General features: G+C 31.6%; 1 protein-coding gene across 1 annotated transcript in view; it reads left to right on the top strand.

The window, feature by feature from the left end:
* Window positions 1-22,058, top strand: part of LOC144966309 (phospholipid-transporting ATPase ID-like) — an 84,829-nt gene extending 62,771 nt beyond the window's left edge. Inside the window, exons 6-23 of the mRNA XM_078902546.1 lie at window positions 2,073-2,207; window positions 3,265-3,335; window positions 3,979-4,061; window positions 4,296-4,543; window positions 5,341-5,552; window positions 6,259-6,511; window positions 8,514-8,679; window positions 9,346-9,425; window positions 10,644-10,745; window positions 10,992-11,111; window positions 11,713-11,810; window positions 12,288-12,466; window positions 12,896-13,191; window positions 13,743-13,929; window positions 14,580-14,803; window positions 15,878-15,961; window positions 18,044-18,289; window positions 18,808-22,058. Coding sequence (XP_078758672.1) covers window positions 2,073-2,207; window positions 3,265-3,335; window positions 3,979-4,061; window positions 4,296-4,543; window positions 5,341-5,552; window positions 6,259-6,511; window positions 8,514-8,679; window positions 9,346-9,425; window positions 10,644-10,745; window positions 10,992-11,111; window positions 11,713-11,810; window positions 12,288-12,466; window positions 12,896-13,191; window positions 13,743-13,929; window positions 14,580-14,803; window positions 15,878-15,961; window positions 18,044-18,289; window positions 18,808-19,407 — 3,384 coding nt within the window. The 3' untranslated portion in view covers window positions 19,408-22,058. The remainder of the gene's footprint in view (window positions 1-2,072; window positions 2,208-3,264; window positions 3,336-3,978; window positions 4,062-4,295; window positions 4,544-5,340; window positions 5,553-6,258; window positions 6,512-8,513; window positions 8,680-9,345; window positions 9,426-10,643; window positions 10,746-10,991; window positions 11,112-11,712; window positions 11,811-12,287; window positions 12,467-12,895; window positions 13,192-13,742; window positions 13,930-14,579; window positions 14,804-15,877; window positions 15,962-18,043; window positions 18,290-18,807) is intronic.
* The last annotated feature ends 298 nt before the right edge of the window (window positions 22,059-22,356 follow it).

Genomic DNA, 22,356 nt, shown 5'->3' with positions numbered 1-22,356 from the left:
CTTTATAACTAACTAACTAACTTTCCAAACAAGAGAAGTAACATGCAAACTAATAACATCTTTCAAACTAATAACATCTTTCATACTATCTAAAATAGATTACTGTAATTCGTTAATCTCGAATGTAAGCAACGATAAAATATCACGCCTTCAAAGTATCCAGAATGCGGCTGCTAAATTGATTTTAAGAAAGAAGATAACATCCTACTCGTTGCCACTTTTGTATGAGCTGCATTGGTTACCAGTTAATGTGAGAATCGAATTCAAACTAGCAGTATTGTGCTATAAGTGCCTTAATGATCAAGCACCATTGTATATTACTGAATTTTTAGAAACTTATAAGCCAACGAGGAGTCTACGTTCTGCACTAGATTCTACAAAATTAATTGTTACAATAAATATAAATATAAATTTTACGGCGGCAGATCGTTCAGTCACGTCGGACCTTCCATCTGGAACTCTCTTCCTAAAAGAATAAGAGAAGCGCAGTCCTTATCAATATTTAAATCAAAGTTAAAACACCATCTCTTTGTTAAAACACATCTTGATTAATGCATCTTTGTAATTTGACCCCAATATGAATGTTAATTTAGTTTATGTTATTATATCATTATTTTATATTATTTCCGTATTTGACATAGCATGTGGATGTATTATAACATATCTTGTATTAATGACTTTATGTTTAGTTATTACATTGTTGTATAATGATAATATTATGTTGATGTAGTTTGTATAATGTTTCATTTGTATAATAATGTCACTGTATTATTGTTTCGCGCATTGAGCATCACCCAGTGATGAAAATGCGCGTTATAAATGTCATGTATTATTATTATTATTATAACTGAAATGTATTGAATAGAAAGTGCATGAATGTAGAAATAATATTGTTTCTAATATGATAATCTGAAGTAATAGAGATGGAAAAAGTTTTGCTTTGTTGAAAATTCTTAAATTATTAAATGTTACAGTTTTATCAGATTTTAAAAATTGTCTTATTTTAAATTTTTTTTTGCACTATTATATTTGACTTCGAAAAATTGATAATTCAGATATTGCATTTACCATATTATGTCGGTAAATATTTTGTTACTACACAAGATATTTAATATTAGCATACTTTTAAGATAAAGGACTTGAATTATTTGTATATTCCTAGCTACATGTTTAATCATGTTAATTAATTTTGGATCATTTCATGGAGAATATTAATTTTATTGTGGCGATAATTCATCTGCCTGATTAAATAATATGTATTCACTTTCTCTTGCTTTTAAAAAAAAAAAAAAAAAAAATCAAGCCAAGTTTCGTGTACTGCACAATGCTAGTGTTAACTCTTTTAATTTAAAAAAAAAGTCTGATCTTTGAATAGAAGGGATCTAATTAATCGTAGCCTTCGTAAAATCATGGTCTGACTCTGACCAAAAGAATGACAACAAAATAAACGACGATGATCACCAAAAAAGATATATCCTACTAAATCGTGAATTGTATTCTAGAGTTGAACCAATGGGGTCATAATTTGTTTCCCTGAGACTCCTAAGGACAATTCGGAGAGAAAAATAAAGTGAGTAGATGTGACTCATATATAAGGGAGCAACACAAAACACACAACGTTTCAGCCCTTGGCCTTCGTCAGGAGACAAAAGATACAAACACAAATATTTTGTAAATTTACATATGTGTGTTTGTGTTTTTTGTCTCCTGACGAAGGCTAAGGGCCGAAACGTTGTTTGTTTTGTGTTGTTCCCTTATATATGAGTCACATCTACTCACTTTATTTTTCTCTCCATTTTACTGGCTCATTTAGGCACCTCTAGCTTAAGGACAATTCACTTGACGGTGAACTAATCTAAAATTGACGTCCTCGTGTCAGATTGATTATACGTTGACGAAGGCTACGGTTTAATGTAGTAAAAATACAGTAATGAAAATGGATTCCTTTGCAACTTTGTCAAAATATTTTTATAGTCTGGAAAAGTCCAGTAGAACTTACTAAAATAGACCTAAATATCAATTCGTTCAATATCGCGATGACATGAACATGTATTGCTGTTGTATTTTCTCAGCAACGTCACCGCAGCGATGATCAGGTCAATAATAGACGATCCTACATGTTGGTTAATGAGGAGATAGAGGAGGTGTGCTGGCACAAAGTCAAAGTTGGAGACATTATTTTGTTGAAAAATAATGATTATATCGCGGTAAGATTAAAAAAAAATATTTGTTTTAATTTTTATGAAAAAAATGAAATGAACGAGACCTCTCTCTGTCTCTCTCTCTCTCTCTCTCTCTCTCTCTCTCTCTCTCTCTCTCTTTCTCTCTCTCTCTCTCTCTCTCTCTCTCTCTCTCTCTCTCTCTGCATTGTCATGGAGTCAGTTGGATATTTTGAAGGGGGGAGTGATGAGGCAGTGCCAGTTTGATATATTCTATTGAGAAATAATCATTTTGCTGTGAGATTTATTTATTCATTTATTTTTATTTTTCATCAGCTGAGACTATCTTTTATTCCTCTTCACCCCCTCCCCCTCCTCCTCCAAATCTTCTTCAAATGCGTTGTCAACTTAAATCAGCTGTATTAAGTAATGAAAAAATATGTTAATAACTCTCGATCACTGATGCCAACTATGTACAATATAAATTATATAGTTTTCGGGTATATCTATACACATGACAAGCATCTGTGTCAGAGAAGAATTATTTGTTCGTTTGATTATTTTTTGGTTTGTTTGAAATGGATGAAAACTCGATTTGTCTGTCCCTAGATAATGCAATTTTATATTCATAATCTTTTTCAATTGTGGATCAATTTGTGGATTGCTTGACTAAGATTTAAGAAACCAGGTTTGCTTTCTTTGCACTGATGAAAGGTCCAGATAAGTAGGTGACAATGCAATCACCTCACAAAGCAAAGGGACTGGTATCGGCAGTCAAGATATTTTCTGACCCCTCTTTGTCCGGCCAATAATGTTTATGTAGCTAGGAGTGTCAGATTGAAGGAAAGTATTTTGTAGCACCCTATTCAAATGGAAGCAAACAAGTGTTACTGTCAATTTTATGATGAAAAAAATTAGGATGAACTCCGGCTCCATGGGCTTATGGTTCAGAAAAATACTTTCTATTTGAAGCATATAATGTCACATAACTCTTCTGTACTATCAGACTCTCCAGGACTATTCGATTAGATTACAACCTTCTCCAAGACCCATAACTTATGTTTAATGATAACTAACCTTTCACTCTCTTTGTTATTTTCCAAAGGCTGATCTCTTTCTTCTGTCATCCAGCGAGCCTCACAGTCTATGTTACATTGAGACAGCAGAGCTGGATGGGTGAGTTTTGTGTCAAATTGTGTAAACGGAATCAAAAGACTTCATTAAAAAATGTAATGATTGAAAGGGTTGAAGTTGAAATAAACTGACTGACTAAAGGATTTCATTTTTTAATAATTTTTTTTAGGCAACCATAAATTTTGAACCAAGTGATATAAATAAAAAATCTAAAAACTAGCATTAAATGTAACCTTTACCATTCATAGAATAATCAGTTTGAAACAAATATATGAACGTGTTAACTTTAAACTTGAAATCCAAATCCAAATCATTAGGTTATAGACTAGAACATTCACATTGTGTTATGCATAATTTTAAACACACCAAGATTAAAGAACCAAATCATCAAACATTGGCAGAACAAAACAAATGGCATCTAAACCCAATTTGACAATCAGTGTAATCAAATTCTCTGTCTATCTGGAAGTTTCATTGAATAAAAGAATGCTCATTGGAGAGCAAAAGTGTAATATGTACTGTTACATTTGTCAATGGACTGGAAAGTTTCTGCATTGCTTCTTATTTGCTTTCAAATTTTCTAATCAGTAACTTGGTGAAGAATACAAAATTCCTGTAACATTGAGATTTGGATGAGAAAAGCACATAAATAACTTATTATCTTTTGTCTCAAAATCTTCCCCAGAGAAACCAACCTGAAAGTTCGGCAGGCACTAGCAGAAACTGCTGACATGGGAAATGATCACGCAAAAATGTCAGTTTTCAATGGTAAGTAATTATTGTTTGGTTTGCTCGCACCATTTGATAAAAGAATCTTTATTCAAAGAATCTTCATAAGTTTTACAAGTGATTACTCTTTTCAGAAACAAGTCCATTTCAACAAGATGATTGAATTTAATTGGTTATCTTTCCCTCATTTACATCTATCTCCTGAATAATGAAAAATATATGTATAAACTGAAGGTAGATTTGATTTTCCCTTTATATTTCTTTCTTCACCAGCTGAGATAGTGAGTGAACCACCCAACAACAGACTCAGCAAGTTTGAGGGGAAAATGAACTGGAACAACAAGACCTATTCCCTTGACAATGAGAAGATCCTTCTCCGTGGTTGTGTACTACGTAACACGCAGTGGTGTTATGGGCTAGTTATCTTTGCTGGAAAGGACACCAAACTTATGATGAATAGTGGAAAAGCCAAATTTAAACGCACACATATAGACCGTCTAATGAATTTGTTGATTATTGGTGTAAGTCAAACTTAGTGTTTATACAAATTTAACCATAATGTTTTGTATATTTTAATGCTCCATATTTAAACGCACACATATAGATCGTCTAATGAATTTGTTGATTATTGGTGTAAGTCAAACTTAGTGTTTATACAAATTTAACCATAATGTTTTGTATATTTTAATGCTCCATATTTAAACGCACACATATAGACCGTCTAATGAATTTGTTGATTATTGGTGTAAGTCAAACTTAGTGTTTATACAAATTTAACCATAATGTTTTGTATATTTTAATGCTCCATATTTATATATATGCTATAGTATTCTCCTAAATACATTGAATACAAGCAACAATGATTTTGTTCTTACCAGCACTCCGAAACATGATAGTATGAGTTTCCTTCTTAACTTTTCTTCTATGTAAAACTTAGGTGTTGTTATCAACAGTCTTAGTGTTTGGTAGAGATGGAAAAAGATAGGGGGCATATGAATTGAAGAAGGTGCGTGTATTCGACATATAACAGCAATACAAAGTGTTTGCTATTAGAGTATATAAGTCTTGCTTTAAATGACAATCATATCACAGCTAACATTCTATATGCATATTTTAAAAGACAGAATCTGTTGCAAAACAGTAAATGATGTTCCCCCCTTTTTTTTTCCTTATAAAGTTAAATTCCATTCATTGAAACTTCAGCAATTTTTTTTTTCTTTCTCAGAAACATCCTCTTTTTGAAAGTATCATAATCATAAATATTGCAATTCATTCAATACTTTAAAAAAAAAACAACTATTTTTTCTCTTTACCACAGATATTCTTATTCCTGCTGTCCATGTGCCTCATCTGTACTATAGCAGGGGGTATTTGGGAAACTGTCATTGGCTATGACTTCCAGGCTTACCTCCCGTGGGAAAGCTTCATCAATGAGGATAAGAAAAGGGGGGCGACAACCATAGCCATCCTTGTGTTTTTCTCATACATCATCATATTAAACACTGTAGTGCCTATATCTCTCTATGTAAGGTAGGTGCCCTGGAATGACATTTCCATTTATGTATGCTGACGGGTTTTTTTTTTCCTTAACCAAATTTAATTAATTATAAGTTTATAATGTGACGCATTGATTGATTCAGATCTTTTTTCTATTTTATAACTCTAACAAAATTGTCTTTCAGATCAAGAAACACCCATGTTTCCATTTTTTGTCCTTTTGTCCAAGAGCATTCTTTTTCTTAGCTGCTATTAGTGAATTTATTTAGACAAGTCTCTGTTCCAGAAAGTTTATCAACTGATGATTTAATTAATTAATTAATTTATTTATTTATTTTTTTGTGGTACGAATTCTTGTAAAAAATTGTAAATGACAAATTTTATTCTACAAAGTTGGCATATAAATATTCTGCTTATTTTACATTACAATACAAAACTTTACATATAGACAGACTACAAGGAAATAGCCTGGGCCTTTACATGATAAAAAAAAAAGGTTGTTGAAATGACGTACTGTATCAAAAGGGCTATTAAATTTCTACATTTTTCTGCGATATTGTATTTTTTCACTTTCATTGTCCTTTGTCCTCTCCATAGAAAGTGTATTTCATTACTTCAAACCACTACACATGTTTCTGGACTGTACATAGCAAGGTATAATTTCAAAATTACACTTTTGCTCTTTAATGAGCATTCTTTTTTTTTTTGATGATTGACAAAATGTTTATTCCATTTTCAGTGTTGAAATAATCCGTCTAGCCCACAGCCTTTGGATCAATTGGGATGTCAAGATGTATTATGATAAAAAAGATACACCCGCAAAAGCCAGAACTACCACCTTGAACGAGGAACTGGGCCAGATAGAATACATATTTTCTGATAAAACTGGGACATTAACACAGAACATCATGAGCTTCAACAAGTGTTCCATCAATGGGAAGTCATATGGGGACCCTTTGGATCGGGAAGGAAATGCTATGGACATTACTGATGTAAGTTAGATAGGCAATGACTAATGCGACTGTAGTGGCTTTACATCAAATGGCTTTCTATTTAAAATTGCTACTTCCACGTTTCTCTTGTTACTATTGTACATTTACTATTATTATTGCCATATTACTATTACTAGTGCGGCTATGTGGTCTAGTGGTATGAGGGCAGGGAGGTACATGCTGTGTCTTCTATCCCCCATTCCCGTTTTCCAATTGTTTCCTGGCATTATCTTGGAATGAGATTTCATAGTTTTGTCCTGATCCTTGCCGGAGTTCCTTGGCTGGGAGGGAAACAGTCGAATGTATAGTTATAGTTTTGGGAGATGATATTTTTTTCCTTGTAAATCATCTCTCTGTTATGCATTGTATTATGTTTAGTTTACATATTATATTATATGATTGGTAAACATTTTAGTGTATTCCTTTTAGTTGGGACCTGTGCTTGTGTCTGGATGAGACTTTTAGGTGATCTCAAACTAAGTACTTTGGCGGTGTGCTCTTGGAATCTACATCTGTTGCCTATTTGAACCAATTCCCCTTTGTCTTACCTTTTCTTTTGTGCTTTAATTGTAGTTCTAGAACTTTTTACTATCCCATTTTCTTCCTTTTTACTGGCGCTGATATGACCTTAATGTGTTGCAAGCGCCGTAAAACCCTTAAAAACAAAAACAAACTAGTGGTATGACACTCGCTTTCGGATCGGAAGGTCCTGGGTTCGAGCCTCGCTCGACGCATAGTTGTGTCCTTGGAAAAGACTCTTTACTCACATTCTCTCACCGTACTCAGGTGTAAAATGAGTACCTGGCCTTTAACAGCGTTGTCTTTGTCCGAAAAATTGTAATATCGCCTAACAGGCGTCATGTCTCGTCCTACCTGTTAAATGTTGCTGTTGACCAGGGACCCCTTGTAACGCGCTTTGAGCACGTTAAGTGGATATTGCGCTATATAAAAGCTCAATTTTTTAATTTTTAAAAAAATTATTATTACATTGTTACCAATGAAACTGTTTAATACCACATATTTGAGAATTCATCTATTGAGAAACTTGATCATACTAATATTTCCCAACAAACTAGAGCAGCAGCAACTAACTCACAACAAATTAGTGGCTTGGTGAAGTAGCAGCATATCACTGAGTATATAAAGAGATGCCTGGAGCTGTGTAACATCATACGTCGACTATAAAATGATAAGTCTATAAATCATGATAATGTTTACTTAGAAGAAATTAAATGATGAGGAGAAAATTGGTGTGACCTAAGGAAAAAAATAGTGGATGCAAAATTACTAGTCAAATAAATGTTTTTTTGAAAGGTCAAGGTACTAGGATGCCTGGTCGAGATGACTAGTTTTGATCATTATTTCCTTGTTAAATCTTGTAACGGCTTTGCTTTACTTTCTCTCTGATTAAAAAAAGTCAAGCTTAACTAACTCAATATTGCCTCGCATTAAGTTTATAGTGTCTAAGAAAATGTTACACTAACTAAAAATACAAACAAGCAATACAACAACAGCTTTAACAAAATACAATAACCACAAAAAAAAGAAACCAACAAAAAACGAATAAAAAAACCCCAACAACAACAAAACTACCATTTGATATCAAGTTAGATTTGTCATTGATATTTTTGGGGTATAAATGCTTTGAGTGAGAGTACAGATATACCTTAAATATGGGTGACAGTAAAATTCATTTTCTCATCTCATCATGTTTGTTTGTTTACCAAGATAAACAATAATTTATTTTTTTTATTAATATTTTTCCTTATTGTTTTTTTTAAATTTTTTTTTTTTTTGTGACAGTATAAATTATTTTTTTTTTAATTTGCAAGATGTAAAAGTTTTAAGCTGAAGTAAGGTTACCTTTTAGATATTATTCAATGTTATTTATCTTCTGATTTGACAGGATTGTATTCAGTCCCAAAAGTCAGCCAATAATATTATTTTAATATTAAATGCACCTTTATTTCTGTATGAAACTTTGACTTTCTTTATATTGCAGAGAACACCAAAGGCAGACTTTTCATGGAACCCCTATGCAGAAAAGGATTTTGAGTTTTACGACAACAGTTTAGTGGATGAGGTTAAAAACAGCAATGAAATGATGAACAAATTCTTTACGCTTCTGGCTCTGAACCACACTGTCATGCCTGAGACTAAAGAAGATGGTGGGTACCTTGAACTGTATTAATGAGTTAAAATGGTAATAGACATAATAATAATGCTGAAAACTTATATAGCGCTATAACTCCAAGACACCAGACTCTAAGCGCTTAATGATATAATTCTATCATAAAAAGAAGAGGGATAAAAAATGATAATTGTAAAAATGAAACCAGACTTGCCTCGAACACAAATTTGATAAGTGGAAACATTTTTTCTTTCATTTTCATATTTTTTTAACAAGCATTTTATAAGATAATCTATTTTAAAGCATTGAAAGCGATACGTCATGTAAATCTAGGATGGATATTGTACATTAATTATTGATACATTTTTATCCTTTGAATTGGGATGTTAAAAAAAAATAAATGGAAAAACAAAACGAATTAAAAAAAAAAATAAATACAACGACGACTCCCCCCCCCCCCCCCCCAATAACCCCTTCTATAATAATAATAGTAATGATAATAATAATAATAATAATAATAATAATAATAATAATAATAATAATAATAATAATAATAATAATAATAATAATAATAATAATATTAATAATAATAATAATAATGATGATAATGATAATAATAATAATAATGATATTTGTCTATTCAATTATTATTTAACATGATGCAACTGATGATTATCAAAGTTTAATCTATTTTTTTTACTAGGTATGTTGGAATATCAGGCCCAATCTCCTGATGAAGGCGCATTGGTGTCAGCAGCTCGGAATTTTGGATATGTCTTTAAGGTACTTGTTTGTCCCACTTCTCGTTTTATCTTTTATAAATGTGCTTATAATCCAATCAACATTTTTTTTTTAATGTTCATCTCTGTCATGGGTCATGGGTCATGATAAGATTGAATGATTTTATATAATGAGGGCAGAACTACCTTTGTAGTTACCGGACTGACTTCTTGAGTGTACTTTATTTTGAACTAGACTGATCCTGACAAAAAAGAAAACTGATTTTGTTCTTTATCATGAAGAAAAAACAAAAGTTTTTGATGTTATTTGTACGTTATAATTTTTGTCAGGATGACAGATACTGTCTGAATTTGTTTAACTCCCTTTGTAGTTACCGGACTGACTTCTTGAGTGTACTTTATTTTGAACTAGACTGATCCTGACAAAAAAGAAAACTGATTTTGTTCTTTATCATGAAGAAAAAACAAAAGTTTTTGATGTTATTTGTACGTTATAATTTTTGTCAGGATGACAGATACTGTCTGAATTTGTTTATTATATCGGATTTATATATTGGAGCCAAGTCAAAAGGTGCCAAATGCCATGTGCTTATTTTGAAGTAGCAAATGTTGTTCCTAAAGGGCATATGTTATATTTGGAACCTTAAATTTTGGTATTTTTATGATTGAAAGATGATATGTTACAACTAATTGTTGATGATCTTCTTCAATGATAACCATTAATGACTGCTGAAAAGCACCCAAGAAAATCGCTGTGAAGATACAACCAAACTCAAGAACCATGATGAAAACAGAAACAATTTGCCATCGGATTTCATATCTTAGACATTCTGACTTGATAACTGTAAAGAAATACTCTTGATTACACATGAATCATTAGTCTGCCTAATTGTTATAGCTGTAGATTTTATGATTGGTCTGCTTTCATCACATTAGTGTTAATTATTATTATTATTATATTATTATTATTATTATTATTATTATTATTATTATTATTATTATTATTATTATTATTATTATTATTATTATTATTATTATTATTATTATTATTATTATTATTATTATTATTTAAAAAATTTTTTTTTTGAGTTTAATAATCTGTCTCTTTAACAAGATTTTCCTGCACCTCCCTCTCTCCCTCTATTAAAAAAAATATCACCTTCAATTTATTTTTGGAAACTGAATCCTTCAAATGAGACAAATGTGAATGAAAATTTTCGGACATGGCTTATTATTTTTCTCTCCTCTTTTATCTTTACAGTCCAGAACGCCAAATACAATAACCATAGAGGTCCATGGAAAGGAAGTGACCTATGAACTCTTAGCTATTCTTGACTTCAACAATGTCAGAAAGAGAATGTCTGTGAGTAGATTTTATAAACATTTCATAATTTCAGAGAGCCTTGGAAAGGCACATTAAAGCAGATTTAATGTAGAAGAGAAATTTTGAAAATAAATACGTTCTTTAACTTGACAAAATATTGTTTTATTTGGATATGTGGGGAAAAAAGGGCATGGATCATGTTTGATACTCCATGCAATCAAAGTAACAATAGACGTTTTCTCATGATTTGTTATAATATTGTATTGTTTATTTTCCTTCTTACAGGTCATAGTTAAGCTAGATGGGAAGGTTATTCTCTTTTCCAAGGGAGCAGACACCATTATGTTTGACTTACTGGACAGATCATGTAATGACCTCAAGGAGCTAACCAATAACCATTTAAACGTGAGAATTTCATGTGTTATATATGATATTTAGATTGACTATGTTAAGATCCAATCATGCACTGTCAATTTAAAAAAAAGTGTTATTGTGTTCAAGGCTATCCTGAACAGATAATTTTCTTTTATTTTGTTTTCTTTTTTATCCCCCGATATTAATATTAATCCCAATTTTTAAATTTTTATGACGATATACACTTTACATATCAAGAGAGGCTTTTTATGTGCATGGTCTAAATGATAGAAATAGTAAATTCTTTTTTTTTTCATGATTTATTCACTTGTGTCACTCAAAATCTGATGTACCACTAATGATTACTTGTTAACTTTTAGTTAGCATCTGTTTTAATTTAAAGACTGCATTTGTTCTTTTTATCCATTCTTTCAATTTTATGTGGACTCATTTTTTCTCCTTTCCTCTCCCTTATATTCTGCACACGATAGGAACTTGATATTTTGATATCATTTGTCTTTGATTGAAATTTTAATGTAAAATATGGAGATGGGGGAAATAATAGAGATATAAAAAAATATAGGAATGATTTAAAACTAGATTATTTTTAGGATTATGTTAAAAAATATTTTTATACACTATTCTCCCGTAGGATTTTGCCCAAGTAGGTCTGCGAACTTTAGTCCTGGCTTATAAGGATTTGGATGAGGCAGTATTTGAAGAATGGAGGCGTAAACATCATGAAGCCAGGTAAGTGAGATTACTGAGTTATTAGTGGAAAATGATTAAGAGAAGTCGTTTTTATTTGTGTCAATCATAGGTCTATGGCAAGTAAGTTCGGTAAAATTACCATGAAATTATACATTCATGACTTCACAAACAATTATTAGAATTTCCTCATAGAAAAATTAGAAATAATATTTGATACAATGCTTAGGGGCTATTTTTAGGTCTGAATTGCCTAGTCATTGATGAGAAACAGCAAATTGTAATAATGTGATGTTGAAGTAGGTGTCAAGTTTTAGGATTATGAAGACAAAATCAAATAAAATCTAGATTTAAGTGCAATAGTTCGTATATTTTGGTAATAACTATTCAAATTGCATTCATATATGTGTCTCTCATAACATGTAGCACTACTGCAAGCTAGATTTAATGCAATAGTTTGTATATTATGGTAATAACTATTCAAATTGCATTCATATATGTGTCTCTCATATCATGTAGCACTGCAATGGACGAGCGTGATGCCAAGCTGGACAATGTGTATGAGGAGATAGAACAAAACATGTTATTAATTGGAGCCACAGCTATTGAGGACAAACTGCAGGATGGTGTCCCAGAAACCATTGCAAACTTAGCGCTGGCTGGGATCAAAATCTGGGTGTTGACTGGAGACAAACAAGGTTTGATGTCAAATATCCTCTGAAAGATAAACATATTATGGATGTTTTGTTGATAAACAAAATTATTTTTTGTTTTTGTTGTGTTTTCGTATTTTTCAAAGACAAAAATGACGTATTAAAAAAAATGATATTGGATTCAGAAGGCAATTGACGGTATGCAGATATGTAAAACACTCACCTGCTCTGCCCGTCGAACAATGGTAACCACCTTTAAGAATCATGTGTAACCTTTATTGTTTTAAAGTGTATTAGGAAGAATTTTATGTGTCTTATCATCTCTTATATGGTCTAAAAACTAACAAAGAGTTGAGTGATTTGCTTTGTTTCAGACTTGTATTTGTTTAAAGTGTGGAATATAAGTCATCTTAATAATTTGTTTTACTCAGGTTTAAATACTTCATCAAAGATTTCTATGCTTTTCTCCATCAGAAACTGCTATCAACATTGGGTATTCATGTCGTCTGCTGACAGACGAAATGGAAGAACCATTCATCATCGATGGGGAAAGTTTTGAGGAGGTGGAGTCTCAAATGAAGAAGGCGTTGGAAGATATCGATCATGCAAAAAATACAAAGTCACGAGCTAATCCAGATAGTGATGGTGAAGAAGTGTCTTTCAGAAACGGGTCAGCTAAATTAGAAAATATGGCGGCTGGGAATGGCAACATAGCATCTCCAGATGAGGAGTATGGAGATTTCGCTCTTGTCATTAATGGACACAGCCTTGTAAGATTCTGTTTGAATGTTGAATCAGTTTTTATTTAATTAATCAATGAATTAATTTATTGATTTATTAATTTATTTATCTATTAGTTTATTTATTTGATTTGCTTTTTTTTTTTTTGTTAGTATTGTTATCATTCTAAATGTTGGTGTTTTATTATTTTATTATTATTATTATTATTATTATTTATTATTATTATTTTATTATTATTATTATTATTATTATGTTTTATTATTATTATTATTATTATTATTATTATTATTATTATTATTATTATTATTATTATTATTATTATTATTATTATTATTATTATTATTATTATTATTATTATTGTTATTATTATTAATATTATTATTATTATTATTATTATATTATATTATTATTATTATTATTATTATTATTATTATTATTATTATTATTATTATTATTATATTTAATTGTTATTGATTAGTTGTTGTGTTTTTGTTGTGTTGTTTATTGTTGTTGTTATAGTTATAATTGTTGTTACTGTAATTATTTTATCTTTAATTTCAATGTTCACTTTTCGTAACAGGTCCATGCGTTAAAGAAAGAAATGGAAATGTTGCTGTTGAATCTTGGCTGTATGTGTAAAGCTGTCATTTGCTGTCGTGTAACTCCACTTCAGAAAGCACTGGTGGTTGATCTGATCAAAAGGAATAAGAAATCCATCACCCTGGCCATTGGGGATGGAGCGAATGACGTTAGCATGATAAGAGTATGTTATCATGTTAAAATTGGTTCTTTTAATGTTAATACATTAATTGGGATGACAGCTTACAGATAAATTTCATTGAATAGCAGTGTTTTAAGTAATTGCATTGAAAATTATAAGCGGATGCTTATCATTGTATATGGAATTTTGATACTTGTGAAGGTTTTAGTGAATTTGTCATGTTTTAAAAGGAGGATCTCTTTTTTTAAAATCTTTGTTTGTTGCGAGCTTTACTAATTCATTGAATTGTTGGCTTTAGCTAACAAAAACTTTTATCGTATAAAAAGCCACGACTAAATAAATAAGTACAGTTTATAGGTCATTGTGCTGAATGCACTTTACAATGTTTTCTTTATTCCTTAAGCAGGCAATATGGAACTAAACTTCTGTTTCCTACAGAACAATGTATCTAAAGTGTCTTTTTTTGTACCAGCCCTTTTAGAATATCCATCAATGCCTATAGCCTGGTTCACATTTACATCTTAGTGTTTAAGAAAAAAATATTATGAGAAAATTCGAATGTTTTGAAAAAAATATTGTGGAAACTTTTGCTGCATGAAGAAAGAAAAGGTGGTTCATATGTAAAAAGATATTTATGAAATTAAATTGAAGTTAAGGACATTGAAAATTTAACTGTTGTGTTTTTTCTGTTTACAGTGGCCCACATTGGCATTGGTATAAGTGGCCAAGAGGGAATGCAAGCTGTTTTAGCAAGTGATTATTCCATCTCACAATTCCGATTCCTTGAAAGGTTACTACTTGTCCATGGCCGGTGGTCCTATTTAAGGATGTGCAAATTCCTCCGTTACTTTTTCTACAAAAATTTTGCCTTCACCCTTTGTCATTTTTGGTTTGCTTTCTTCTGTGGATTTTCTGCACAGGTAAATTTTATATTTATGTTTGTAAATCCCTCACGTGACCACAATATATATATTTTGGCACCATTCAATTCCAGAGAACTGAATTCTTTCTATATAATTTACCCATCCGAGGTGTGAAACAAGTCTCATACATTTACAGTCAAATTTCTAATAGGATGAGATGATATCCAAGTCTGAGCTTTGATCACAGTCTTTTGCCTCGTCTGGTGTGACACCAGCCTCACAAGTAAAGGAGTACGGGTTCATCTAATGATAAGTGTGAACAACTTATTGGTTACTGTTTTCTTGAAGGTGTTGACAACTACGTATGTCCATTTGACATAACTATGGATGTCTTTAGTTACTGCCTAATTTATAAGAATAAATTAAGCGTCCTCAAATTCACAAAGACACAAAGAAGAACATCACTGTGGCTTTCTTTGACCAACAGGCTTTATTGGATAACATATGTAAACTGCATTTGCTTGCATTATTCAACAATAACTTTAATTCAATTAACAATTAATTAACTGTGATGCATGAAGTTGGAACAATTTATTTACAAAGAAATCACGACCAACTGAAAAATAATTAGTAGGTTCACTTATTTTTGCCCTGAAAAAGAAAATATATTTCAAAACCCCAAACAAACAGACTAATATGATTTTTAAAATATTGCTTTTATGTTTGTGCAGCTATGTGGTCTTGTGGTAAGACACTCGCTTTCCGATCGGAAGGTCCTGGGTTCGAGCCTAACTCGGTGCATAGTTGAGTCCTTGGAAAAGGCTCTTTTCTCACATCCTCTCACCGTACTCTGGTGTAAAATGAGTACCTGACCATTAAAAGTGTTGGTCAAGGACCCCTTCTAAAGTGCTTTGAGCATGTTCAGTGGATATTGCGCTATATAAAAGCTCAAGTTTAAGTTTTATGACACTGAAAACATTTTCTATTTTGATAAGGCTTTTTTGTTTGTTCAATCTTTTAATTTTTTTTCAATTCAACTTTTATCTTCTCATTGTCATAACGCATTCATTTGATAAAATGTTAAATTTTTTATAAAGTTAATATAATTTTGACGTTTGAAATATATTTCAGACCCTGTTTGATCCATTCTTCATCTCTCTCTACAATGTATTTTACACATCATTACCTGTTCTTGTGTTGGGAATTTTCGATCAGGTAATATCCTTTCTTTTTTTTTTTTTTTTTTAATATGAATAAATTTGTTATTTCAATTTATATTCCACTCTCTATGGTTTTCTCATAAAAAAGCCATTATAGCTATATTTTTATTTCATAAATCATAAATATACTTTCTTTTCTTACCGATAGGAAACAAAAATGAATATAACAGATTTGAAAGGCAGCAAACTTCATAACAAAGAACGTATCTGGCTCAAAATCCTCTCTCAGCCAATAACAAAAACAAAAGTGAATGATGTAAATAAAATCTTGAAGTAGGGGTTGAATCATGTTCAGATTTTATATTGCTAGCACTTCTGCAGTGCCCAACATTGCTTCTGGCTGGATGTTTATTAACACTTAAAGTGGCACTAGTGTAATAATCTTGTCCCTTGACTGTAGTCAGTAGGCTGACGCTGGGGATTTAGTTTGTCATGAAACAGATCTACGAACAACAGAGTAATTATATGAAAACATCAAAACACAGAGAAGTCTAAAATTGTATACACCTTCTATTCCTTTGTATAAATATTGAGGAATTTGATTTATTAAAGATAATGAAAGAAATATGTTGCAGTAAGGTCAGTGGTTTGTAACCCAGTTGTACTGGCTTTCCCTCCTGTCACACTGTGTGTGGCTTTGAAAGTCACATCACCCTAGCTTTTTGAAAATATATCAAAGTAACAAATTAACGAGCAGGTACCGGTACTTATACCAATGGTGTAAGATAAAGATCTGAAAAAGGGTGGTTGAAACCATACAAGAAATTACAAGAAAACAACCATTCCAAAAATTCAACCTGCCTCCAGTCGGGTTCAATCCTTGTATTATTTCTTTCTTGCTTTGTCTGTCACTAGAACTGTTTCATACATACTTTTTCAGACCTTTAGCTTTTTTCAACTTGGTATTTTTTTGGTGGTATGGCAGTCAGCTTGGTATCAATTTATGAGTCAACAAGAGATGAAGTGAGTAGGAAAGTGCCAGAAGACAATAGAGAATTAAAAATTTTTCGCGGCGGTGATGGGGGTTTGAACCCGCGACCTTACTGGTACGACAACTCTGCCTGGCCGGGGAGAGCGTAACTCTACCGTATGAGCTATCCACGATCCCAAAAAAGATCATCTCTAACTCCTAGTCATTATTAGAGCCCTCACTACCCGACTACTTGAGATTTATGAGTCATGCTGTGGGTGGCACAAAGTAGAGTTCCTGTAAAGGCTCTTTTGTCACATTTTCTCACCATAATCAGATGTATCTGTCCATTAGCAGTGATCTCTCTCTTGAAAAAAATAAATGTGATTTGCACATTAAAATAAAATTAGCACATAGTTGCTGTTCTTAAAGAGTCTAAGAGTGGTGGATATCATTCTTAAATGATTTTATTCATAGGTATAAACAAGAACTACAATCTAAGGCTTCTCATACATGCATTGACAAATAACTAAGCAATCGTGTACATTACAGTTGAGAATACCACTGGTCATATGTATTTCTTTTCACCTTCGACTCTATTGTTTTCTGCGACAGGTCTGATCATTTAATTTACAGAGAAATGATTGATTCCTCCTTCCCTACTATGGAAACTCGTTCAGATTTTGTTCAAAGTTTATGTTAGTATTGTTTGAGCCTCGCTCAGTGCATAGTTGAGTCCTTGGAGAAGGATCTTTACTCACATTCTCTCACCATACTCAGGTGTAAAATGAGTACCTGGCCATTAACAGCGTTTTCTCTGTCTGAAAAAATGGTAATATTGCCTAACAGGCATCATGTCCCATCCTACATGCTGAATGTTGCTGTTGGCCAGGGACCCCTTGTAAAGCGCTTTGAGCACGTTTAGTGGATATTGTGCTTTATAAAAAAAAGCTCAATTTAAGATCAAGTATTTCATAAAGGCTTGCTTTTTAAAAAAACTAGTGCCACTTTACTTAAATCAGCCATTGTGTTTGTAATTAAAATTATGTTGATAAATCAAAAGACTACATCAAATTAAAGATCAAAGACACACAAATGATTCAAAATAAGATGTGAAACATAGAAATTTATGTGGTTCCCTATTCTCTCTCTCTCATTTCCTTTCAGGATGTGAATGATGTTTATTGTATCCGCTATCCAAAACTTTATGAACCGGGTCTTCAAGACAGCCTTTTCAACAAAAAGAAATTTTCAGAGAGTGTCGTTGAAGGCGTTATTTCATCTTTGGTGTTGTTCTTTATCCCTTATGGTAGTTTTATCTATGGAGTGGAGACCAATGGCAAGGACACAACCGATGTCCAGTCTTTAGGGACTGTTGTTGCTGCTATTTTAGTGGTTGTCGTTAATTTAAGGGTAAGTAAAATCTTGAGAAGCAGTTTGAAATATTAATGAAATCAACCTCCTTTATCTCACCTGAATTTAAAGCAATGATAGGTCCGTAATGTACTACATGTAGTCAAAAGTAAAAAAGGCTTTTATAAAATAGTAAGGCTTTTTTTACAATCCCAGGCTATAGGCACCCCTCCCCCCCCCCACTGCTCTCTAATGAAATGAGAATCCTCAGTTAGGACTTATGGATTACATTATTGTTTAGACTCAATTAGCCATACATTAGGAACTCGTTTGTTTGTTTTATTTTATGTCCATTTTCCAAAATATTCATCCACAGCAGAGTGGAATACTACGTTTGTTGTGCCTTTTTAATCACTGAGGCAATGCCAAACTGACAATTAAAAAAAAAAAATTGTTTTTTGGGGGGTTTTATCATTGTCACTCATCCTTTTGGTAACTGTCAGTTCATTTCACAAAGCATAGGTGCATGAATAGCAGAGACCTCTTGAAAACTCATTTTCCTCTTTGTTTTCTCACAGTGTGCCTTGGATACAACTTATTGGACAGGATTTAATCATTTTGTCATTTGGGGCAGCATCATCTATTATTTCTGCTTCCACCTGGCTTTCTACTCAGACGCCATTCGATACACTTACTCAGGTGTTGCCTTTCAAATTTTTGGCCTGCCAAAGTTCTGGCTATGTCTTCTCATCACCAGCACTATTCTAATTTTACCTGTAGTTGCGTACAGATTTTATACGACCAGTGTTACACCCAGTCTAGCCGATCGGGTTCGTTTGAGACAGAGGATGAAGAAATCAAAATCCAAGTTGGGAAGGGATTTCCGCATTCACAGACAATCCACCATGCGGAAGAGCACGCGATCTATGAGATCTGGTTATGCCTTTGCTCACCAGACCGGCTTTGGCGAATTGATCACCAGTGGTATCAATATGAAAGACAGAGCCAAAGAGAAAAGTAATGAACCTGTAGTGTTAACCAAACTAGTTCGTGGACAGCACAATAGTTCGCCTTATTCAATGAACCAAACAAACGTCCAAGTCCAGCCGGGGCCACAATACGATTCCACCACAACTGAGAGGAATAACAATCCAAATATCATCATAGAGAGGTTGTGAAAAATCAGACAAACTTACCAAATGTTATCTATGTTTTTGTTTTTTCTCTCTCTAAATATCATATTTATTATTATACTATTATACATGTGTACAAATGAATCCTTGTTGAAAGATATAATTTTAAAGATATTGTTATAGATGTAAATAGAATTTTCAATTTTAAAGAGATAAATGGGCGTTTTATTCTTGAATGTAAGGGATGTTTGATTGTATTTCTAACAATAAATCTGGTGTATTTTTCTCTCCCTTTTATCTCAAAATTTGACGAGGTTGATCTTAGCCACATTTATATATATTATCTTTATATTTTCTTAAATATCATCTCTAATATACTTATATGCTTAACAAATTCATGTTTCTCCACATAATATTGTGTAAGCAAGAGAGATAAGAATTTGAGCAAGAGGTGGCTTTATTGTTCAAATGAAAACTCTTTCAATGTTTGTTCTTTCGAACGTTTATGAAAAGTCCATCAGCTGGAATTTCCAATTATTTCCCATTTTTTCATGCATAAATTTTAACAAAGAGATTTTATCGCAGGGTTGAATGTCAAATTGCAATGATCACAAGAATGCCTTTAAGAGATGCAACCTTAACAAGAGATAATGCAACTTTAACAAAACAAGAGATACAAGAGTAACAATTTTGCCTTACACTGAATAAACACCTTTTAATCCAAAAACAATAACTGATTAACTAACTAAATAAATAACTAAATAACCGGCATCTTTTACTTCACATGTCAATTTATTAAGTTGACATTAAACTTGCCAAAAATGCTTTAGCCTAGGATCTCTAATTCTGGCCAAAAGGAATAAAGGTGTTTTATTCGTGTTCTACAAATTTGAAGTGTCTTGTCTCTGCCCATCTGAAAAACTGCTTCAAACATATTTATTCAGCTCATGCATTGTAGTTTATTTATTCAACTGGTTATAACCTGCTTATATTCAACAGTCGCTTGGGAGATTTATTTTTTTTTTTTACTCCTGTATTTTCAAGTTGAAAGGGGCACAATGGCATAAATTGCTAACGTCAAGATGAACATTTATGTCTGTCTTCAACACTCAAACTGCCATCACACTCTTTTATGTTCTAGAGATAATTCATTGCAATAGCAGATCAAATGATTTTTTTAGTACGCATTTAGTTTTGAATGAATAGTTAGAGAAAAAAAAACGCCTTTTTTATGTTGATTAGTGGAACAACGTGCTTTATCATCCAATTTGAGATGATAAAGCATCTAGTTTATTTGATTATAGGATAATTACTTTCCCACTACCTATCTTTATAGTTATTTTCATGTTCTCACTCCTATTTAAGAAACATAAAGTTTTTGTCCTGAAGTGCAATTTGAAACATCACTTATGCATTTTGTAATGACTTATTACTTTATACATCTTTCAAGATGAAGACTTATTTTTGTATAAAATAATTTCAAAGGGTTTGTCATCACGCTGAATATTCTATTTTAACTGTTTCCATATGACAAATCCACTGCCTTTGATTGTTAATGCAGAAATACAAATTTGTTGAAGATAACATATATACACACAATATGCTATAGAATGATTTGTAAATAAATAATGCATGAAATTGTTTTTGTACTATCTATATCTTTATATGTCTATTATTTCTTTTTCCTTCCTTTTTTTTACAACTGTACATACACTCTTAAAAGTTAGGAGTTTCATCGCTATGCTCTTTTTCAATAAACGTAAAAATTATTTATCTCATCTATGATATATTTTGTTTTTAAGTGATTTTTTAAAGTTTTATTTTATTCAAACTAAGGACTAATAGCCCTATCCAGAGTTGTTTTTAAAAAAATAGACATTGCAACAAATCGTGACTTCTTCAGTCTACTGTCATTTCTATCACTCTATAAGTTTAAGCAGGTTGGTGTGAAATTTAGAATATTTTATCAATCTGCTGGTCTTGTTTGATAACAATTGCATCTACTTTTTGGGAAAGATATTTTATGAAGGCGTACAATCTTAGTTTTATTTATGAGTGTTTTTTATTACTGATTTTAACAATGAATATTTGCCAATCTTTTATGATTTTCGTTGAAATGAATAACAATGATAAAACAACCACCACTACATATTAAATGATGAACGCATATTTTAGTATTTCATTTTTTCTGCCATTTTATATATTTCCTTTATACCTGCATTATTGTATTTTTTTTTGTTTTTGTTTTGTTTATTGTTTAATTTGCTTTGCACTGAGCTTGTAATTTAGATTTGTAGAAAAATAGTTCTAATTTTTTAAAAAATAAATTAAAAATTTTTTTTTTTTGGGGGTAAAATTTCTGGAGTCTGAAAATTTTGTCACTAGTCAAAATCTCCCCTTGTTGATTTTTATTTTTTTTGTCCTGCTTTCTATATTTTCTTCTGCAATGCTAGAAATATGCTACATGGAATGTATAAACTGGAAATCATATCTATTTTACATCCTTTCTGATAATGAACTCAGGTATCTGTGACATGTTTGTATAAAATAATTATTTATGTATTTAAATGAAAAAAACACAACATTTATTGTGCTTGTCCCATTTGAATCTATGCAGATCCCTATTTCTGATGATGTCATGTTCAATATGCATTGCATATGTATTTTATTGACTAAAAAAAATAAAATTCTCATTTGGAATTGAGCTCGAGGTTATTTTTTTTTTTTTTTTTTGATCTTCAAAAAATGAATCAATTTAGGTCTGTCTTTATCATACCATTGTTATCATTTTACTTCACATCAAGTTCTGTGATAATTATTACATACATACATTTCTTTTTCAATGTATCACTCTTGCTATCAAAATATGGGGACCCATCGACTTAATAAGTAGGTTGAATGTGACTGACACATGAATAAGTCTAATCTAACTGCATAATATCAGAGTTATATTCTTGGTCTCCGTATCCACCTAGCACTTGTAATAAGTTATTT

This window comes from Berghia stephanieae, chromosome 2 (assembly GCF_034508935.2).
Source record: "Berghia stephanieae isolate SIO BIC M18660-M18661 chromosome 2, UCSD_Bste_1.3, whole genome shotgun sequence".
NCBI lineage: Eukaryota > Metazoa > Mollusca > Gastropoda > Nudibranchia > Aeolidiidae > Berghia > Berghia stephanieae.
Note: the sequence above shows the minus strand (reverse complement) of the source record. Positions and strands in the feature narration are given on the sequence as shown.